The sequence below is a fragment of the Apteryx mantelli genome, chromosome 4 (assembly GCF_036417845.1).
Source record: "Apteryx mantelli isolate bAptMan1 chromosome 4, bAptMan1.hap1, whole genome shotgun sequence".
Taxonomy (NCBI): domain Eukaryota; kingdom Metazoa; phylum Chordata; class Aves; order Apterygiformes; family Apterygidae; genus Apteryx; species Apteryx mantelli.
In genome coordinates this window covers 56332444-56353659 of record NC_089981.1, presented here as the reverse complement: position 1 = coordinate 56353659, position 21216 = coordinate 56332444, and the positions used below count along the sequence as shown (strand labels likewise).

Sequence of the window (21216 nt, the reverse complement as noted above, 5' to 3'; positions counted from 1 at the left end):
ATTGCTTTTAAAAGGTGTCAAATACTTTTTGAACTCATACTAGTTTTTCAGACGTGGTTTGCTTTAATTTATTATTAAATAACTACTTGTAATATAAATATTCTTTACAAACAAAGTAAGACACACTATGCTGTTTTCATCTAGATACACTTTTCCTGTATTCTTAGGCCCAAAACATTAGATAGAAAAATAGTATTTTGACCATTGCTTTGAAATTAAGTCAACTCAAGGCTGCATTTTACAAGCCTTTTGCAGATTTCTCCCCCTGCTTCAACAGACAGCAAATTGAGCTCTCTGCTTAAAACTATTAGCATCAGCTGAAGAAAATAAGAATCCCTAAAGAAAAATGACCAGTGATTAAGACTTGCATAGTAAAGCTATAAAAATGCAGTTATAGATAAACGTGGAAAAAAAAAAATCAGAACGCTTTCAAAGTTAATGTTTACACACAAGAGAAAAAAAGTTTCGTTTCTTTCTTAAAACTAAAAAGTGATCAACACGAAGAGTTACAGATCCTGTAGATTACATCCTCCTCATATAATTAGTCAATTATTCGTCAGAATATGCAAGACTTCTACTGAAACGTTTGCACAAGAATTTCATAAATAGGCTTGACTGTAAAGGCAAATTTATATAGTGTCTAACATTTACAAGGCAACATATTGATAATATTTATGTCTTTAAAATATCCTATAGTGGAATTAGTATTTTTATACAAGAAAGTAGTAGTTATTCAGTCCCAGACAACTCGATAACGTCTCTTTCAACTATAGTTATAATTATCATGTACAAACTTTCAAAGCAGTTGTCAAGAATCAACATTAGCATTAATTTATGTCAAAGCATCCATTTCTCCAAAGACAGCAAGGATCGAAAGGGAAATTTCATCTTAATTGCCACTAATCTGCCCATTTTTAATTAAATTGATCAGTAATTTATTATCTTTCCCAGCATCAGAAAGCTGTTATCATGCAGCTTTAACAGATGATATATACTAGTCCTTCTAATTTCTAATATTACCATGGTTCAAAAAATCATCTAAAAGTACTTTACCATATTTCTTTCAACCTGTCCTGCGTGATACACATATTCCATTTTAAAACTTTGTAAAGCACTCTAGATTGATAATATAGCCTATATGCACTATTTTTCCATTTAGTAGTCTCATATTCCAACACAGGTGTTGGATCTCAATTTTACTTTAGATGAGCATGACTTCCTTATCAAAAATATTTAGAAAATGTAACGCCTGACTTCAACATGGTTCGGGAAGCATCCTGCACTCCAACCACATTCCTAGTCTTATCTGAAAAATTGTTTCTTAATACTGAAAAAAGTATAAGCCTGAAGCTTTCAAGTTTATGAATCTCGTTTCTGACTTCCTGGGGGAAAAATGGAGTGGGAGGAAAGGGGGCTGAAAAATGCTCAATATCTAAACTGATGACCAGAAATATCTTTAGCTGAAGTTTCAGAAAGTAGTCTACCAATTTTATAAATAAAATTAAACATGTATTTACTTTTTTAATAACTATAGCAATTAATATGATCTTCTGAACATTACATTGTTTTAGTACTGTGCAGTGGAATCATCAATACAAATAACTGGAAGACACAGGACAAAAGAGAAGACATAACATTTTTACTCAAACTTCATCTAAAACCTCCGGAGTCAATTGAAATCTTTCTATTCATTTCTCCCGAGAAGTAATTCAGATTCCATTGAAATCAAGTACCACATGAAGTTTTTGGAAAATTGCAAAGAGCAAATCTCAAGTGTTTTAGGAAATATACTCATTATCTCTCAAAGTGGTTTTATAGCTAAAAAGATTGGTTTATCTTATTGCTATTACATGATATATTAGAATGTAGTTACAGGGCTACCAGAATCAAAGCCATAACTGTAAAATATGTTGTAATACTTTGTGAATGATCTGCAACATACAAACCAAGAACTGAAAACTTGGTTTATAGAGCATAAATGCACACAAATACAAATGCATAGACATTACTTTCCATACATTGATAAATGCACAAAACCCAGAAGATCTCACATTCAAATAACCAAGCAATACATTATTTCAAATATGAAACTGTATCGTCCATTTTGGTTATAGATAATTTTTACAATTATGTTTTTTGTATTATCTGCCAGGCACCTATTAGAGGTGTATTGATTGAATAGGAACAAGGTTTTGGTTTGACATGAGGATTAATTACTGATTAGTCTGATTTAAAATGGGGGAAAAAGGAATAAATTAAAGTTATGCTATATATTTACACTGTAAGGAAGAACAAAGGAATAGAAGCTACACTTGTAACAGCAGAAGTGTCCAAAAATTTTTTCACACCTTTCCATAAATACACAAGTGGATTATATACTTAAATTCATAGATCAGTGTAACGTATTGAAGCAACATAATTGTCTCCAAGTATTTCATTCTTTCATTCAACATACCTTAACAAGTTTCAAAAGGCAGTAAAGGTCTTCAACCTCATCTTCCTCACATGTGGTGTACACTCGTCCAGTATTAACACTGGTACCTTTTATGAAACAACGATAGAGTGGCAAATCCATTGCATCAGCATAAAGGTCAACGGCATGGTGTCCTACTGTCTGATACATATAGCTGTCCAATTCATCAGTCTGCCCTGCCACAATTAAGAAATAAGCATGATATTAAGTACATCATTTCAACAGTTAGAGAAAATCATAACATTTCAGAGCACTAAGAAAAAACTAAGTGTTAATATTTTTTGTTCACACTTGTTTGGTGACACCATCTCTATGAATATGGAATTAAAAAAAAAAGTAGATCTTTTCCCCCCAGCAGACTTATGGACAAGAAGATACATGTCATGAACCTGCTGCCTACTTTGAAATTCTTGTGTCTACCTCTTCTTTACTATTTCTCCCTGCTTCATCCAGAAATCTTGTAAGGGTCCGATCCTGCTCCTATTTATACAGTAATTCAGAAAGAGGCACAGCTCAGAGGCACAAACCCAACTATATTTCAACATATTCAGTGCAAGAAACCTGGAACACACTGCAACACGGAGAATAAGCAATAGGTTGCCAAAATTTCCCAAAATGTTACTGTTAAAACAGTTATCATGGTCATCAAGAGTGAAGAGCAGATTATTGTAGCTTAAGTAGAATAAAAGTAGATTGCAACAATAAGAAAAGCAGATCTGTTATAATATTCAGTCCCTTTCTACTCCACTTGCTTTAAAAATTAACCTCAGAATGTAACCAACTGCTTGCTGCTGTTTCTTTAATCAAGAGACAATCTCAAACTCTCTGATACACAGTTAACACTAAAAAATTATCTGAATAATTTTATAACAGATCAATAAAGCAATACACCATTACTGCTGAAATTTCCACCTCATTTGTTAAAAACTAACACAAATCACTATCTTAATGCTGATTTGTAATGCTGGAACTCTTAATCTAGACCCAGACACATAAAGCATCTCTGCTGTATGCCCATACAGCACATTTTGGAGACAGAAAGGTCTATAACTCGATCAAGGTAACTAATTTGTGATGTAACCATTATGTCATGTCATATGTGATGCAATACAGTAGAACAGAGATACGTACTTGCTAAAAATGGGCTCAGGGACCCACAATCACAACTAACCAACCAGGGAAAGAAGAGTTGATTTAAAATAAACCTCAGTATTTTTCAATGTACGTAAAACATGACAAGGTCCCTTTAAACTGATACTCAGTTCAGAATACACAGTTTCTTTATTAATTGAGGCTATCCAGGCAAGAGTGGTACAAGATAAAATAAAATGAATGGAATAGAATCCACTATTGCCTGAAGCACCTCAATCAACTTTCCACAAAATTTCCAACTACACACTTAAAGGGATCATTTTATGATTTTAATGACAATATTCTACATTTCTGATGCGGATAAATTAGTTTAAAGACAAACATATTTTAACAAGATTAGAGATCATTTTGCCCTAGCTACCAAGGGAATAAAATGTTCCTGCCCACTCCCTAGTATTTGCCAGTCCTGTCCATGATTCATCTGTGATGTCAGCTCACCTTTCCCTTCACAACTTCTGCACATCTTCCTGCTGTGCAGTTACCAAGTATCATACCTTATGATAACATACATTAAGCAAATAACATATGTTAACATACTTTAACACTGGAAATTCTCCCCTACCAACTGGGAAACAACTCACCCTCTTTTCAAACCTCACTTCAAGTTTACTTCATTTGGTTTACACTCTAGCCCAACACAGAAGAATCAATCTCTCTCTCTCCCCCCACCAATGACTTAGGTGTGTCTGAGAATCACACATTATCTTGTGTAGAAATAAGTCTAGGTGCAGCTTGTGAGGAACTGATCAGAAAATTGCTCCATGTTAAAACTAACTCAGCAGGGTTTGGAAAAGCAGCGAACCAAAGTCAATTCTAATCCAGATCAGTGCTCCAATCCAGTTCACAAGTGCTGGGCTAGAATAATGGAGGAGGATGCATGGGGATGAGAATGAACAAGCAGCAGCAGAACTGCTTATTTTTGGCAGACAGATTGGTTAATCCCAGTTTAAAGTGTTTCTAGAAAAACAGTGTTTGTTTTGTTAGATGATATCCTGTACCACTTTTTATTATTTGTGCTACTGAACTCACACATTCCCTGCTTATGCTACCAGAAATATTCATGTTTTCCTTTTTTCAAATTGTGCAAGCCTTTCTTTTACCGGTCTTCATCCTCTTGTGTTTTTTTCCCTTTGAGTAAAAATACATTTACTAAGTCTCCACAGCATTTTCTTTCTTCTGCCTCTTAAAGACAATTTTCAGATTGTCCTTCAATATGCAAAACTAAATACAAATACATAAAAGAACTTATTTCAGACATAGCTGTGCCTCCATTCCTTCTTATTTCAAAAAAATCTCCTGTGAGAAATGAGGCTTTCATACCTGTGCTTTCAGCAGGTCTTAAATTGGCTAGAGCAACAATCTGATGTCCAGCAGCAACACACTGCATCATATTATAACAGCTGTCCTTCCCACCACTGTAAGGAAAAGAAAATAGGGACAGTTAAGCTAAAGCACTGCCAAAAGTTTTAGCCTCTTATGACTTCTCCCTAATTACAATTTAATATCAGAGCTGGTTATGAAGCTTTCAAATAAAGAAAAGGTTGCAAAAAATTAACCACAGCAAAAGGACAGGACTTCACCATACCAAAGCTTAAACAGAAAGTATAATTAAAATGGTTAGTATTTAGGTACAGTATCTAAATGCAGTATCCATAAAATGTGCATCTATTTTTAATCTGTATCTTATTTCTAATGTGAGAGCTTCCATGAAGAGCAGCCACTTATACAGGAAGCCCTTCAGAACAAGGACTGTCTTTTACTCCAGAGATGAATAATTTTTTATCCATTACTAGATAACTTGGGTAAAAAGACAGTATGCGCTCCAAAGAGTTACCAGCATTAGCAATCTTTTTAAATGAAAATTCTCAGGTTAGGGATTATACTTGACAGGATATTCTGTCTGAAGTTTCAACATTTTAAATGTACTTCCCATTTTCAAAAGTTTTAATTACACAGGGAGCAGGTTCAGCTGGCTCTGCATGGGACATATGGTTTTATATTGCATATAACTGCAGATAAAAATAATTACTGCTGGTTAAAAAAAAAAAAGCTAGAAAAACAAACAGAACAATATTCTTTAAGGCCTAGAGATGACACCATAACAGAGAGAAAAACATTAATTTTGACATTCACTCAAGACCTACTGGAATCTTTTTTTCACCATCAATAAGGAAAGAATCCCATTCTCCTTGTAAAACTGAAATACAAATGTTGTCATGGATTTTAATCCCTATCAAAAGAAATATTACAGTTCAACAATAAAACCAAGACTGATCTAGAGTACACACTGATTACAAAATCCATGTTCAAATTCATAGCCTTCATACCACAACTGCAGACAGAGATTGTGCGCAGCTTCTCTAAAAGCCAAAGCACAGAAATCACAGTCTAAGGCAGGGACTAGAACACCCAGATCTAGATCAGTGTGATGATCTGCCTCTTGCCTCATTACAGTCACAGAGGGAAGAACAGGAGAACAGAGAGTAACAAGCAGCCCCTGCTACAACAGACCATCGGTTTCTTTGAGGCCATATTATTACTAATAAATTTCTTCAGCATTTCCAATGCAAAGTTCCCACTGTTATCTACTCCTCCAACTGGCCTTTCCGTGCAAGAGCTCAAAAATGTGTTACAGGAATATAATCATACAGCTATTTCCCTCAATTTCTGCTTTTATCCATGCTAAACTTCTGTATGCTAACCTTAATTTGCTCTACAACTCAAAACTAAGGAGAAATAATACACATAACATGGCATCCTTTCACATTTAACAGATTTTCATAAAGCAATTTTTATAGCACCGAAACATAAACTATAAATATAAATGTGTTAATAAATAGATTTCTAATCTGAGATTCCATTTATACTGGACATTTTTCTTATGCATACCTACAACTTTCCTCTAACCCATACACAGACAATACAATATAAAATCATATGTTCATTAATACTGGATACTGTGCTTGATACTGCTCATGTAGTTACCATCCACTTTGTACTGTGAAATATCAGGCTTAACAAAATCATAACAAGACAAAGGCTCTTTTTGTTCTGAATGAATTAATTCTAAAAAAATAAGAGCTTCCCAGTAGTTCTGATTTCGACTCCAAGCACACCTTAAGAAAAATCATCAGATGACAATAGATACTTATTTGTCTATGCTATTTACAGCATGTCAATGTTAACATTTTAAAAAAAAATCAGAAATAAAAATGGCACTAGACTAAAATCTATTCATCTTTTCAATTAGTTTTTCAAAATTAAAAAAATTATATTTTAAGATGATGCTAAATTCAAATTACTTGATTGACATCTGTGGAGTGCTAGCTGGGCTGCATGTTACTGTATTGTTATTTATTTTCTGCATTACTGTCATCACGGCCCTAGAAATGAACTGTGCCAAGAAAATAATAACAAAAAGAAAGGTGCCCACCTACAAAAACTTGTAATCTAACTGTAAAACACTGTTAAGACCAATGAAGCCAGACAGCCAATACTGCAAAAGGTGGACTCAGAACAGCACCAACATGACTGCTGTCAAATATGTTGTAACAAAAAGAAAAAAAAAAACCAACAAGCTTTAAGAAGACACATGAAGGCACATATTGAGGTAGCTTTGAAAATGTTTCCCGGGAACTCCTCCCAAATGTCATCATACAAGAAAGCACAAAGCATTTTTATAGAAAACTGACTGTATGAAGTTGGGCCACATTCAGGATTAGTTTTGACAATGTTCCAGATATGGTAACAGGTAGGCTTATAAACAAACAAAATGTCAAAAGAAAAAATAAGGTAACCATAAAGATACAGCTCCATTAAAGACTTCTGGAAACAAAAATTCCCTTCTATTGACAGGTGTAACCATTTACACTAAGAGAATTCTAGAAGAATTAAAGAGTTGAAAAAGCATCACATTTCAGTTAGAAGACTGGCTTTAAAACAACTATGATTTAGCACAAAACACGATACAGGGTTTACTTCATAAATACCACCTTAAAACAAGACTATCAACTTTACATGCGGTTAACATTTTAGAAGAAAAAGAAACATGCTAAAGTAGTTTCGTATATAATCCTGGTCTTTTCAAAAGTAAGAAGCACTTCTTAAATAGACTTCTTTTTTTTCCTCTGATCTTTGGCACTAGCTCTCTTACAAAGATTTCAGACACTTTGATGTCTCCTTAAAACTCTTCTTAAAACTATTTCTGAAACTAAATCCATCCTTGTAAAACTGCCTATTAAAATAGCAATTGTGTTACAAACCTTTTTTTGGATTTTATTTCATCCTGCCTTTTAACACATTTCTCTGCTTAGAGAATATCAAAATAAATAAACCTGGACACCAAAATCTTGTCTATACAAGAAAAAGCAACAGATTTTGCTGGTCTGCATTTAAGCAAATCCAGAAAAATGTGGGTAATGTTTGCTGTATAATTTTTCTCTTTGGATAATTTTTGCACTGATTTGTACCTATTGTGGCCAAACCCAGTTTCAACAGGGCTTGATAGTAATCATTGCCTGAGATAATTTAATACATTAAATATTAAGATTTCAGTAAACAGAGTTATTGCTCCCAAAAATAAAGATACAGTGTTAAGAACAATCCCTTCCCATATATACTTTCACTAAAATTTCTCCAGAAAGGAATATGACTTTGTTAAAAGAAGAAAAATAACGTTAACCTCTTGCCAAAAATACAAAAACCTATTTACAGTACCAGAACTGCAAAAGCTGACAGCAAGCAGCAGGAGTATGGGGCGAAGCAAATAAAGGAGTCTCCGAAAGACAGGGCGTGTCAAACTACTACTTAAGGGTTTTTTTCTTTTTTTTATGAGCAAAATGAAATATATCTTTAAAACACACGAAGAAAATCTATCATAAGAGATCATGAAGCACTTGCAAAGCATCAGGGAAAAAAACCAAACCAAACTACCCACAGCTGAAAGCTCAGCGGGCGCTGGGCAGCCCTGGCTGTGCCTGAGCGGCCCGGCAGAGGCAGGCCCCGCCGCCCGGGCTGCCCCCGTTCCCTCGTGGAGACCGAGGTGACGGGAAATAAAAGAGCAGGGAAAGAATTTCAGCTTTGCGCAGAGACTGGCAGCTGCTGGACGCCCCGGAACGGGGAGAAACACGCCGGGAGCTGCTGGCGCGTCGGCCTGCCTGCAGGCCGGGCTCCGCTCGCCCCGCGCTGACAGCCGGCCAGCTCGCGGGAAGCACAGGCAAAAGTGCGCAGCGGGGCGCGCAGGCAGGAGCTGCTCGGGCTCCTTCGCTCGGCCCGGGGAGGAGGGAGGCAGGAAACGCATGTGCAGGAAGCGGCGGGGGCGGACGGGAGGGTCTCCCGGGCGACGCGGGGCGGGCGCGACCCCCGGGTGCTCCGAGCGGGGCGGGCCCGGCCCGGCCCGGCCCGGCGCGGCGCGGCCCCGCTCCGCTCGCCCTCCCGCGCCGCCCGGGAGGCACGGCTCGCTCTCCCGCATGGCGCCCCCTCGCCCGTCAGTCTGTTACCTGATTAAAGCCACTACTCTCATGTTGCGCACAGGCCCCCGCGGGGCCACGTAACACTAAACGGGGAGGTGCGCGACAGCGGCAAAGCACGCGCGGAGGCCGCGCACGCCGCCGGCTCCGCCGTTGCCAGCGCTACCGCTGCCGCCCGGCCGCCTCCCCGCGGCGGGCCCTCCTCCCGGGGCAGGCCGTCACACTGCCTGCGCGGCCGCCCGGGCTGCCGCGCCGCTGCCGCGCCGGGCCCGCGAGCGCGCCCCCCCCCCCCCGCGGCCACGCGCGGCTGCGGGTCCCGCGGCGGGCGGGCGCAGCGCGGCGCGGCGCGGCGGCCGCATAGGCACCGCGGCGGGCGCCTATGTGGGGCAGGGAGGCGGCGGTGGCAGGCCCGGGCGGGGGCTGCACCGCGCCTCTCTCGCGCGCTCCTGTTCCCTTAGGAGGCCCGCTGCCTGCAGCAATAAAACCGTTCTAGCCGGTTGCTTTGAAGGCATGTGAAACGACGGAGCGAGGTCCGTGCGCGGGCGCCGCAGCAGCTGCCTTCCCCGCGGCCGCGGGGTCAGAGCAGGGCGCAGTCACCGCTCGGGCCCGGGGGAGGCGGGAAGCTCCGCGGGGCCGAGCCGCGGGAGCCGGGGCCGGGCCGGGGGGGGCGGCGGGGAGGGAGCCCCGCTCCCGCGGCTCCGTGTCCCCCGGGGCTGCGGCAGGGAGCGGGGGGAGAGGAGCGCTGCCCTGCGGGACCCTTGCCGAAAACGCCCGCCTCAGGACATCTTCACCTGCGCAGCTGGGGCCTGGTTTTGCGGGCCAAATATCCAACGTGATCCTGTTACTCATCTTGGGTCAGTTTTCCGAACAACCCCGTCATGCATACGATACGTGTCACTAGGCTTATAGACTGAATCAACAAAAAGCTTTGCACAGAAGTGTGGTGTCTGGAGCAAGCGTTATGTACCGCTTGCTCCCAGGCCACAGAAGCCTGCGGGTTACTTCTGCCGGTGAAGCGATGTCGTTAGCTGAACTTTAGGAGTCCTGTTCCACCGAAGGAAACGCTGCTGGGGGTTTCGTGGCGGTGTTTTGAGTAGCAGTCTGCGGGCCCACAGTTCGGACTGGGATTTCAAAGGTTCTGCCTGTTCAAAATGGGGAGATTTAAGAAACGGGTGCTGCGCAGGTTGTTGCTCACCTCGCTGGTGTTTGCTGTGCGGGGTCAGCTGGGCAAGCACGGTGCTTCCTGGGGAGCCTCTCTCCTGCACAGCTCCCCGTCGGAATCTGCAGTGCCACTGATCGCCAGCCTGTAAATTGCAGTGACCAGGAGCTGTGATTCATGATTCCTGTTGAATTTTAGTTGCAGCCACCAGTATTGCTAACATAAAGGCTTTGTTCCTCAGAGCTGGGATGAGCTTTATGCGTTGTGAGTGCTAACTCATCAGCACGGTGTAACGTGATATTATACAACACAAACTAACAATCTGTACCAATCAGTCCTTGTGCAAAACTCTGAAATATAAGTTCCTTGCAAACAAACTGTTCAGTCTAAAGATCCCAGGAAGAGAAAAGATGGAGGAAAAAAGAGAAAAAATATTCGAAGAAACAACATTTTATTTATAATGATAAAGGTGCTCAAATAAATTCTGCAAGGCCTAGTGAGACAGATAATGTATTTAAGGTTTTTTACAGAACATGAAACAATTTGGAAGATCCTGTTTTCCTTTTTTAGTTTGCATGATTTGTACAGAAAGTCACTGAAACTTGTAAAAGAGGAGTTGGCAATTATAGATAGATATGAGATGATAATACCTCCTTAAATACACTGAAAAGTTAAGAACTGAGGTTCAGTGTATAATTTATTTGATAAATGGTTGTGAAGAGAAGGTAACCACATGGATTTTTCTGTATAGGAATGATTATGAAAAATCAGGTGTTTTAAAAAATAAATCTTCAGTTTTTGCTTTGGCCATCACTGGCCTGTTACTTACAGGACAGTTTGAGTACCTCCTAGTTTAATAGCCATGATTTAATACATAATTCTTAGCCTTTTCTGCTCTTCAAAATATTTTTGATGGTCTGAATCAGGTTACTTGGATGTGAAGCTCTGATGAAAGGGCAGGGATTTTGGTAGGGTGTTGTTTTTAGGGGGGGGGGTTTGGTAACGGAAGCCTGTTCTGAATTCAAACTGTAAATCCAGGGGACTCAAGTATTTTAGCTGAGATTACTACTAAGTTAAATTAAGGAATACTGCATAGTAAAATGAGCTGATAGGAAATAACCACACCTCTGAGGAACTGTTTAAAAAAAATTTAAAAAAAAGCAGAACAAAGGTATTTTGATTTATTGCAAAAACCTGGGTTATTATTTTATCATACATCACCTGTGTCTTTTCTTGAAAGAGACATAAATGTGTTTTTATTTTTGATTATGACAAGAAAGAATAATTGAACTAGTAGTTGTGAACGTTTAAAAGATGTTGGTTTAAAGTGCTTAGCAACAGTATATGGAAAGTCTAAAAATCATGTACATAAGTTATTCTGCTTCTTTGGAAAATGGAGAATCCATAAAATCAGTAGCTCTAATCAGACAGCTTTATAACACAAATTCAAACACTTGTAAAGCTCTCTTTTAAATAGTGTATTGTTAGAAGATCTGAGAAGGAGAATAATTCTCAAGTCAAGTCCCCTGCTTTCACAAAGCTCCATTATTATTAATCTACTCTGATACAATGCTACTGGTTTTCAGCTGACAGTTCTATTGCATTCAGTTTTACAGCTCTGAAAAAACAAATCTCCAGTTGCAATCAATTCAGACATTCTGTTTGAAGCAGAAGCTACCTATGACACTGCAGGACCAAAGCCTTTCTCATTTGCTTGTGCCTTTTTTCTTCCACTGATGATGAAGACATCAGTAGTTATTATCAAAAGTAAAATAAGTGGGTTTTGGCTCATAGAATTTGTGAAATGTGCCAAAATTGAATTAGTAAAGTGGGTTTCAAAACAAATGATGTATTTTGCCCCCAAAAAGTGCTGATTTCAAATTATTTTAAATGTATTCAGTGAGTAAATCTGTTCACTCTAACTCACGTGATGAGCTCTGGTGTACTGTCACTACTCTTAAAAGGTTCTGCCACATGGCAGTGGACAAAAGACAGTGCATCATCTCTTGAGTTGTTTGCCCCAAGACATTCTGCTATGCTCCCGCACTGCTGCAACAAAAAAATTCACCAAAGTCGCCTTTCTTCTCAGAGAAGAAGTACTGACTGCTTTGTGCGGAAAGGCAACAATGGCTCAGTGTTTCTTTCTCATCCTTTTGTGCCTGGAAAGTTGAAAATAGTAATAATGAATTAATATAACTGGAGGAACCTGTCAGAGGATTAAAAAAGCAATGCAGTATCCCTAATGACCTGGAATAGTTAATTATGTTCTCTCATAAATGAATTCCAAAAATAACTTACTATCAGTAAGTTATTCTGAGAAACAGTCACTTTAGCATACCTGAGCTGCAGCGCCTATTAGAAAAGGGCCAATTATCCGATGATTGGCAGTTAAAGGTGAGCTGCTGAAGTTCTTAATTAAAAGATTTCCTATTATAATCCCCAATAAGTAACAGAATACTGCATAGATAGAGTAGACATAACATTAGAAGAATATTTCCATTTTAAAACTGAGATTTTGAAAATCACCTCCTCCTTTACCTGCCTTGCAAAGTCCGAAACTAGAATGTTATGGTTTTCGTTGGTGTAGTTGGCAACATGCCATTCCTGCCCCTCATTAAGGTATACCTCTCCAGTGCTGCTGCAGTCAAAGGAGATTCCCTTGTGTAACAGGTGGCAGCATTTTCACTGCTGCTAACACCCAAAGCTGTTTATGCAACACAGAAAAATGTTTTTAGATTTTAAAGGAGAACATTTTTGTCTTTTATATTAAGAAACTTTCTGTGGAGCTCCTTAGCTGCTTGTCAGTGACAGCTTCCCAAATTTTCACTTACTTCACAGCAGACAGGGTATTATAAACTCTTCCTTGAGATATACTGAAATTAAATTTTGGAAAAAAAAACTTTTGCTTTTGCAAGCATGAGATGTATTGACATACTACTAAAAGCTGAATGAAAGGAATTTCTCAGAAGGCACATTTCCCCTTCTGGGTATAGAAGGACTCAGGGTTATTCTGTCCACATTTTAAGCTCACCAGATTTAAGCAGGTTTGCTCTGAATGCTGTATAGCCATGCTAACAGTGTATTATGCCTAAGCTAATACGGCCTGCTAAGATTAGCCCAAACAGCTTGTCACACTGTTGACCTCGTTCTGGACAGAAGTAGGCACACAGTGACTTCAGGTCTGTCTGCAGCCATTCACACAGATACGGCCTTGGTGATCTGTGCTGTACAGGAAGGATGACTTACCAGGGCTATGGGCTTCCTTCTTTTAAGTGCTCTATTAAAAATATATACAGCTAATCCTATAGTTCCTGGTTCTGATAAGAAAAGGGTTGTCATTTTCATAGGTGATTTATCTTGTCTCTGCAGAGTACGAAATCCAGCAACTTTACTTATTCCTCTACTTAACATTCAAGAAGGCTCTCAGACCCGTGTTTATTTCCCACTGTAATAGACACAGAATTTAGTCCTACGATAGCATCATATATGTTCCTGAGTAATAGGTGATGGTCCTAATATGATGCCAATTTTTCTAAGCTTTTGATGTATTCCTTCATTTTTATCAATTGATCTACCTGTCTTCAGTGAGTCAAATGAATAAAATCAGCCTGTATTGAAAATCTTATGAGGTGACACCTTCATCAAAATGACTAGTATGTTCCTTTTCCAGCAGACAGTAGCACAAGCTAAATTTAATATTCTGGCAGCTGAAGACTTTTTTTTCACTTTACTAGATCTGTTTTCAGTGTTCAAAGTTTTTATTTTATTAGTAAAAGCAGTAACAACAATTACTGGCAAAATTCTTCATTTACTTTTTTTTCTGTTCTGCTTAATCCATGGGATTTTAATATATTTTTGCCTAAAGGAACTCCTTCAGTACTTTCAGTGGAAAAAAAAAAAAATTCTGAGTACCTCTGGCTCACCAGAAAGCCTGCAGTGTGTGTGTGTGTACACACATATATAAATTTCACTATTTTGATTGCAGTGGAGCTGGTTTTGATTGAAAAGTTAAGCATGGGTGTTATATTTATGGGTTAAAGACCCTTTAATATCCTCCTGAAAAGAAAAATTGATTTTTAGAAATAAACATTTCCATTTTAAATTTGCACAAGATTTTTAAATATGAATGTGAGACCTAGTCTAATATGGCATAGATTCCGATGTAGATCAGAGGTGATTTTATTGTAAACAAATACAAATCCAAGCCCCAATATTATCTAACATGAATTGTTTCCTATGAAGTTATATTACCTGCCAATGAAGAGTCAGTAGACAGAAATTTGGAGGCATTTCTGTATGTTAGAATAAAAGAGTAAGATCTTTAATTAACTATTCTAGAGGAGAAGAAGATCTTTTAGACTCAATAAGCCTTGTAATGTGTTCATCATCTAACAACTTTGAATCTAAAACTCTAGGCTTTAATTTATTGGGAGTTAGCCATCTATATGATAACAGCAAAACACCCAAGAAAAATGTGATAATGGATAATAACCCATGCAAACAGAGGGAAATTAGCAGCCTAGTTAATGAGGTTAAGCTACAGTATCTTCTCCATTATTTTGAGCTAAACCACTGGGATCATGAATGCAGAGATGACTCAGGTATTTTTACAGAGCCACAGAAGTTTAGAGAAACGGCCTTCAAAGGAAGGAGTCAGAAAACTGAAGTGATGCAATGAAAGTCTATGAAGGAACTATAATATCCTATTGTGATAGTATATAATTTGGGATCGTTACTTAGTTACTAAATGGCAGTTCCTCACTGATTAAGAACGTCTGAGTAGGTTAAAACTGTTAAAGTTGCAGGGGAATATTCAAACAGCAGCTTATTTGGCCCATTTGTTACTCTGCAAAAATCTTCTTGTAGCATGAAATATTAAATACATTGCTTTAAGTAATAAAAATATCTGTTTTCTCTGTATTCCACTGTTCCTATCCTGTTCAATTTTGCTGGTACAAATAATGTTAATAAATTTAATAATCAAAACACTTTAACTGCATCACATTTAATACTGTTTTCATCTCAATCAGATTATTCAAGGGAGAATTAACCTCCTAAGTATGGACCTGTTTTGACCTAATTAGCAAAGCAGGCAAGCTTAAATTTGAGTGACACAGAGAAAACATTTTATCACTGCAAAAACACACACACAAAAAATAACTCTTAGTGTCCCACAGAACTTTATTACATCATGCGTAGTATAAACCACTGACATAATATGACTCTGATTTTGAGACCTGAAGGAAGGGTGACTGTGACAGTGCCCTTTAAAATAACACCGAAGTGTCAGCTGCCTTGTCAACATCATGCTCTAATCAGTGCAGGCTTTTTTGTTGCAGGGTCTTCCACCTTATAATTGACCCTGGCATATGCTATTCACTCTACCCCTTGGCTTTGGACGTATAATTCCTGTCATGGTCAATTATTAGGTGATAGAGCCTGCAACCACAGTGACTATTGCTTAAAATCATCCTACACAGAAAGGCCTGAAGTGACCAAATTCAAATCTAACTGGAGGGAAAGGGAGGATCTAGTCTTTGATAAAACTAATACTCCTTTTGCTTCTGTATAGAAAAATGTCAATTTCCGTCATCCTGTATATTACTGAGACAAATGGTGACAGTGCTATTTCTGAAACAGGTTAAGGAAAAGTACAAAAGCCATTACCAAACTCCATATACTCTGAAATGAGGAAATTGTCTGTACGAGCATACAGTATGCATAATTAGATTACACTACATTTGAAAGGCAGATGAGAATTTGAGAGTGACAAGTGGGCAAGTGCTATGAATAAGGGCATGTTACTTCCTTTCTAACACTTCTTTGTCTGTATGCTTTCTTCTATGTTGTTTAAGCTTTGAAGCAGAGAAATATTTTGCAATAGTCTGAGAGACACTTCTGAGTACTGTAGCAATAACAACTGATTTTGAAAAAAAAGATCATCTCTAGTTGACCCATTGGTTCTATAATACCTGGTCTCTGATCTTAGTATAAGCATTATGATTTTTTAAAAAAATGCAGTTTTGCAGATTTAAAACAGAATAAACACAAGTCACTGTTCCACTGCAATAACATTACAGCATCTTTGCAGTCTAGGAGTAAGGACTGAGACAAGAGCAGAAGTTTAACATCCGTCTGCAGAGATTTACTTGAAAGCCCAAGTTATGAACCACTTCACAGATTCTGTGACTTTAGCCTCCCATGCAGTTAATCCAGAGGGCCAGCAATCCCTATTTTTTGCTGTGTGGGCATTAATTTCACTTTCCCAATTACCACTGCCTGTTTTTTTTTTGTAGAAGCTGGGATGAACTTTAATAATCTATATTTTTCTGAATCACAGATTATCATCTAGAGGTATCTGCCACTGATTTGTTTGACCACTGACAACTTACTTAATTCTTTTGTACCTCAGCAACCAAACTCAGAAATAATTCTTAAAAGACCTTTGCAAATCTGCTGAATTTTACAGGTAATTCAATATATTATATTCTGAAAAATGTGATTTGCTGATATTTTATTGCATATCTTAGCTTGAATAGACAAAGATTAATTAACATTCATACAATTGTCTATAGATTTTAAAATCTCATCTGTACAGTTTGTCTTAATGACGTATACATAGCATAGCAATCCCAATAAATACGAAGCACATGTAATGCAAGTGCTTTTAATTTAAACCATACCACTTATTAATAAACGTTTAGGTGGAGTGTTCTGAAACTATTATATGTGTTTCATTGTACAATTGTCCTAACAGCTGAACCCCTCTTCTTGCTCACGTACACAGTTCTACATATATGTGGGAGCTGTTACTCCAGCAACTGCTATTACTGCAAGTACTATCCAAACAAGTCAACTTTGGAAACCACTAATTTAGCTGAAGTTTTTGAAAACATATGGCTAATTTTACCGGAATGTGTAAACCAACTCAAGTGTTTGCAAGACAGAGACTTACAATTACTGAACCTACTAATATAAACAAATACAAATTTTTCCTCACCTTCAGAATAAAAAAAGTTGCTGCTCCTAACACACATGTTTTTTATCTACTCTGCACATATCACGTGGCATTACATCCTAAACATTATTTCATATCAGAGTTAATTCAGGTTTCTGCAGTCATACTGCAGTCTGTGAAGCAAGGAGAATAACTCCTGGCTATTTTATGGTTTGAAGCATGATCAGATATACTAACAGGGCTCTATGAAGTGCTCATTTCAATATCTATAATGTATTTTTAAAATATTTCATCTCTATACAGGTCTCATCCTCTAAATAAGTGGAGCATCTCTATCGCACTTAAGAAGCAGAGGCAGTAAAGCTCAAAAATATGAGACGGCACCAGCAATCTGAATCTTGGAATTTTATTCTCTGTTTGGTCAATAACTTGTTGCATGATCCGTCGTGCAACTTCAGCTGCTCTTTGTTTCAGTTTCTCTGTCTGTAAAGTGGGCACAATTACACTTTGCCAAGTATTCTGAGATTTATAGGGTTTCACAACTGTGTAAGGTACAAAATAGCATTGTAAGAATTACAGAAAAAGAATCCTTCTGAAACCTTTTAATTCTTAGTTCTTCCAAGGATCTGTCCCTAACATTTAGATTATGGCAAGCAAGGTAAATACTTTATGTCTGAGGAAAAAATTGTAATTAGCTTATTTTTAATATTTATATGCAGGTTCTTCCTGGGAAGTGTACAAGGATATCACAAACAGTGTTTAAATCTCAGCACGGCAACTGATTTTTCTACGCTCTATCAATAACATACTTGCAGAACTGCCAGACGGGGAGAGAAACTGCAGAGTGAGAAAATGATGGTCAGTAGGTTTGTAATACAATAAGAAGAAAGGATCAGACATTAGATTCATGATTTTAAAAGAACATGTTTTGACTAACTTTAAACATTTAACCAACTTCTTAAATAAAAGCTTTATATTGATCTGTCTGCAAGAATGACAAAAGAAAAAAGTGAAAAAAATAATATAGCTAAAGCTGACACAAATCCTAACCAAATACAATTAATACTGAATATAAAAATGGTAAATATTTAGATGATAAATCTTGTGGCAGTAAGGGAGTCAGAAGGTCAGCATGAGCTTTGCAGTAAAGATTTCTAATAGGGTCTATCCACTCTCTCCTTCTTCAATTATGGAGAAGATTGGTAAAAAAAACAGAGCTTTGAAAATTTTGATTCTCCCAGGCTCCTCTGTACACAACAGCATTTAAAACAAACATTTAAAGACAGCAAACTTGCAAAACCTCAGTGCATTTTTTAACCCATTTTCAGGCAGCATTAGATCAACAACAGAAATAATTGCTGTCAGTTTGTACTTTTTGACCAATAATTCTCTTTATTTCCTGCAAGAAACTTGAGTGATGCAAATGACCTTATTTTTACAGCATGCTTTTATTAAATAGTTTATTATTTTGGCAGACTAATAAAGATTTTGGTATTTGCTTTTATTTGCAATAATATTACCACCACATAAAAAAGGATTTTATGTTCTTTTTGAGGAACAAGGAGGATAAAAGTGTTGATGGATAGTGCAACTAAGGCATCAGCAATGAGCTGGAAATGAGACACATAAATATGAAAGCAGAGCTAAGAAAATAGAACTGCACCCTTGGCCTTTCTTAAAAGAATATGCACATGCCACAGTTCATTCATACAGTTACAGAAACTCCTTTTGTTTTCAGTGAGTCAGTGAAAATATGCAAAGACTAAAATATTATTCTCAGTTTTTTGGCACATTTCTGTAATTTATGAAATCATGAAATATTTCTAAAGATTAGAGAAATAATTTATGAAGAAGGTTTTTTTTAAATGTGTATTTTTTGAAGTAGAAAATTTGTCCTTTTTTCTAGTTATATCTTAACCAGAGGTGGTGGAATGATATAAATTTTCAATTTTCCTTTTTCTTGTCTCCAAACAGACCTAATATTCTTCGAAGATTGAAGAGCGGTAACCTAATAGCCAGATTGAATAATCATGTACAAATTTTTAAAACAGGACTATCAGTGCTGTAATCAGAAAGAGCCTAGATAGCATGCAATAGAATTAAACTTATCTTGAATGGGGGAATTATTTCATATAAAAAATATAACTACAGTCCTCATTCTCCAATAATCAGAGCTGCCTCAATAATCGGTGGTGTTGGATACTAAGGGTATTCAGCAGTGCATGAGAGTTGCTCAGTATCTTTTATGACATGAACCTTCATTTCTTGAGGTAAGGAGCATATTTATTCAAACAAATAATTATGTATGCCTTAGAAATAATCGTACTTTGACTTGATTGGGGGTGTGTAAAATCTGAATTTTATATATAGTCATCCCTCAAAAAGACAGCCGATGCAGAGAAATTTGAATGGAGCAAGCACCACATGAAAAGAGGTCAACATGCAAACAGAAATTCACCTGTCTGGGAATTTGCATGTTACATTTGCAATATCTAAAAGGCAATCAGTAAGTAGGAATCATGAAGTATGACTTTCATAGAAGACAAAATCTAGCAATTAATTATATGTCATGGCTTAAAAATCAGAAAACTGCTTATGCCCATTGCCAGTCATTCACTCCCTGTCAGTAGTAGTTCACATCTTTCCTGGGATGGCATCCAACCATAGTGGCGTCTAAAATATAGCAGGCTATATTGTTACAGTTGGAGGTGAAATTGAAAGTTGCACCAAACAGAAGTGACAAATTCACTTTGCTCAGTGTTGCCTAGCAATAAGAGATGGGTTTATTATGAACACTGACTCTATCCATTGCAAAGGGGCTTTGTATGCACACTGAAATACCACTATTCTTACAGGCAAGGGGCAAAAATGGAGTGGGCAGAAAGAAGAAAAGCACTCGTAGCAGCTGTGAGCCCCTTCCGAATTGCGGGGTTCCTCCCTGTCCCTTGGGCACGTCTCAGGAAGGGAAGTGCAGAGGCTGCCCCCGGCTGAACTCTCGCATCAGCCACGTAGCTCGTCGCTCATCTGCATCTTTCTTACTAGCGCCATTTCATTAGTACTGCCGTTTCAGCTCAGAAACTTCAGATACAGAAATACTTTGCTGCATGTTTACTGCTCACTAGTTGTTTTCATTGTGCAGAGCTTTCCGTTTGGTTCAGCTCTTTTTATTTATTTTGAGTCAAAAGGACTAGACTTCAGGGAGCTTTTCTCTCTTCAGACCCCTTGCTGTTTTTCTTTTTAACCGTTGGTTATCTGGGACCAGATTTACTTCTGTCTTGGACATTGGACTGTGCCTTTCAAGGTATTAGGTCCCTAACTGTTCAGATAAACAGAACTTTGAAGAGATGTCTAGGTATCCTTGAAAAGCTTACTGGCTACCCACTCACAGGCACCGAGTCGCTTTTAAAAATCCCCACAATAGCTCCTATTAAAAGGAACTCCAATAACTGATCTGATTCTGTGCTTTTATGCCATCTGCATTTTTGACAACTGAATATTTTGACAGCTTGGTCCATTGTGCCCAATGTTGACATCAGAGTTCTCTCTCTCTCTCTCTCTCTCTCTCTTTTTAAAATCCCGTAACTACATATATAATAAGAAAATGCGTTATACTACATGTTATGCTTTTGACATTGGGGTTTAAAGTTGGTTCTTGAAGTGACAAAATTATGGAAGATGCTGCATTTATAGTATAATGAAGTATTTATATTATAATAATGACAGAGTCACTAAATACTATGTAAGGAAGCAATGTCTAATACACTGAAGTTACAAAACGGTTGTGCTTATAAGAACCTTTAGAAACAAAAAAATAAACTAAGAATTTAGAGATGATGAAGTTTAAGTAAAATAGGATAAAGTCTAGATCTGATCTGTATTCAACTTATCTTTTTTTTATAACTATGAAGTGGTTAATTATAATGCTAATGCAAATTAATCTTTTCAGCAAACATTTTCACCTAGCCAGAGTATTTGAATTTGTAATAGTTTAAAAGTGTAGTTTTTA

At 37.8% G+C, this 21216-nt stretch overlaps 1 protein-coding gene and 1 long non-coding RNA gene across 12 annotated transcripts in view; one reads left to right on the top strand and one right to left on the bottom strand.

Moving 5' to 3' along the window:
- DPH6 (diphthamine biosynthesis 6) overlaps positions 1–9265 on the bottom strand; it is a 232215-nt gene extending 222950 nt beyond the window's left edge. For all 8 annotated transcript variants that reach the window (XR_010884170.1, XM_067296660.1, XM_067296661.1 and 5 more), the window contains exons 1-3: positions 9124–9265; positions 4946–5040; positions 2456–2649 (exon numbers count right to left, since the gene is read on the bottom strand). Coding sequence is in view for 7 of the 8 variants with exons in the window: in XM_067296660.1 (XP_067152761.1) it covers positions 2456–2649; positions 4946–5040; positions 9124–9146 (312 nt within the window). In the remaining variant the exon portion in view is untranslated. The remainder of the gene's footprint in view (positions 1–2455; positions 2650–4945; positions 5041–9123) is intronic.
- Positions 9266–9539: 274 nt separating this feature from the next.
- The window catches only part of LOC106483150 (uncharacterized), a 31401-nt gene continuing 19724 nt past the window's right edge, over positions 9540–21216 (top strand). For 2 of the 4 annotated variants that reach the window (XR_010884174.1, XR_010884171.1), the window contains exons 1-4: positions 9540–9623; positions 16593–16721; positions 17930–18068; positions 19185–19480. This is a non-coding gene — a long non-coding RNA (uncharacterized lncRNA). Of the gene's footprint in view, positions 9624–9823; positions 9948–16592; positions 16722–17929; positions 18069–19184; positions 19481–19580; positions 19717–21216 lie in introns of those variants that run through there. The other 2 variants (XR_010884173.1, XR_010884172.1) reach the window with 2 other exon arrangements.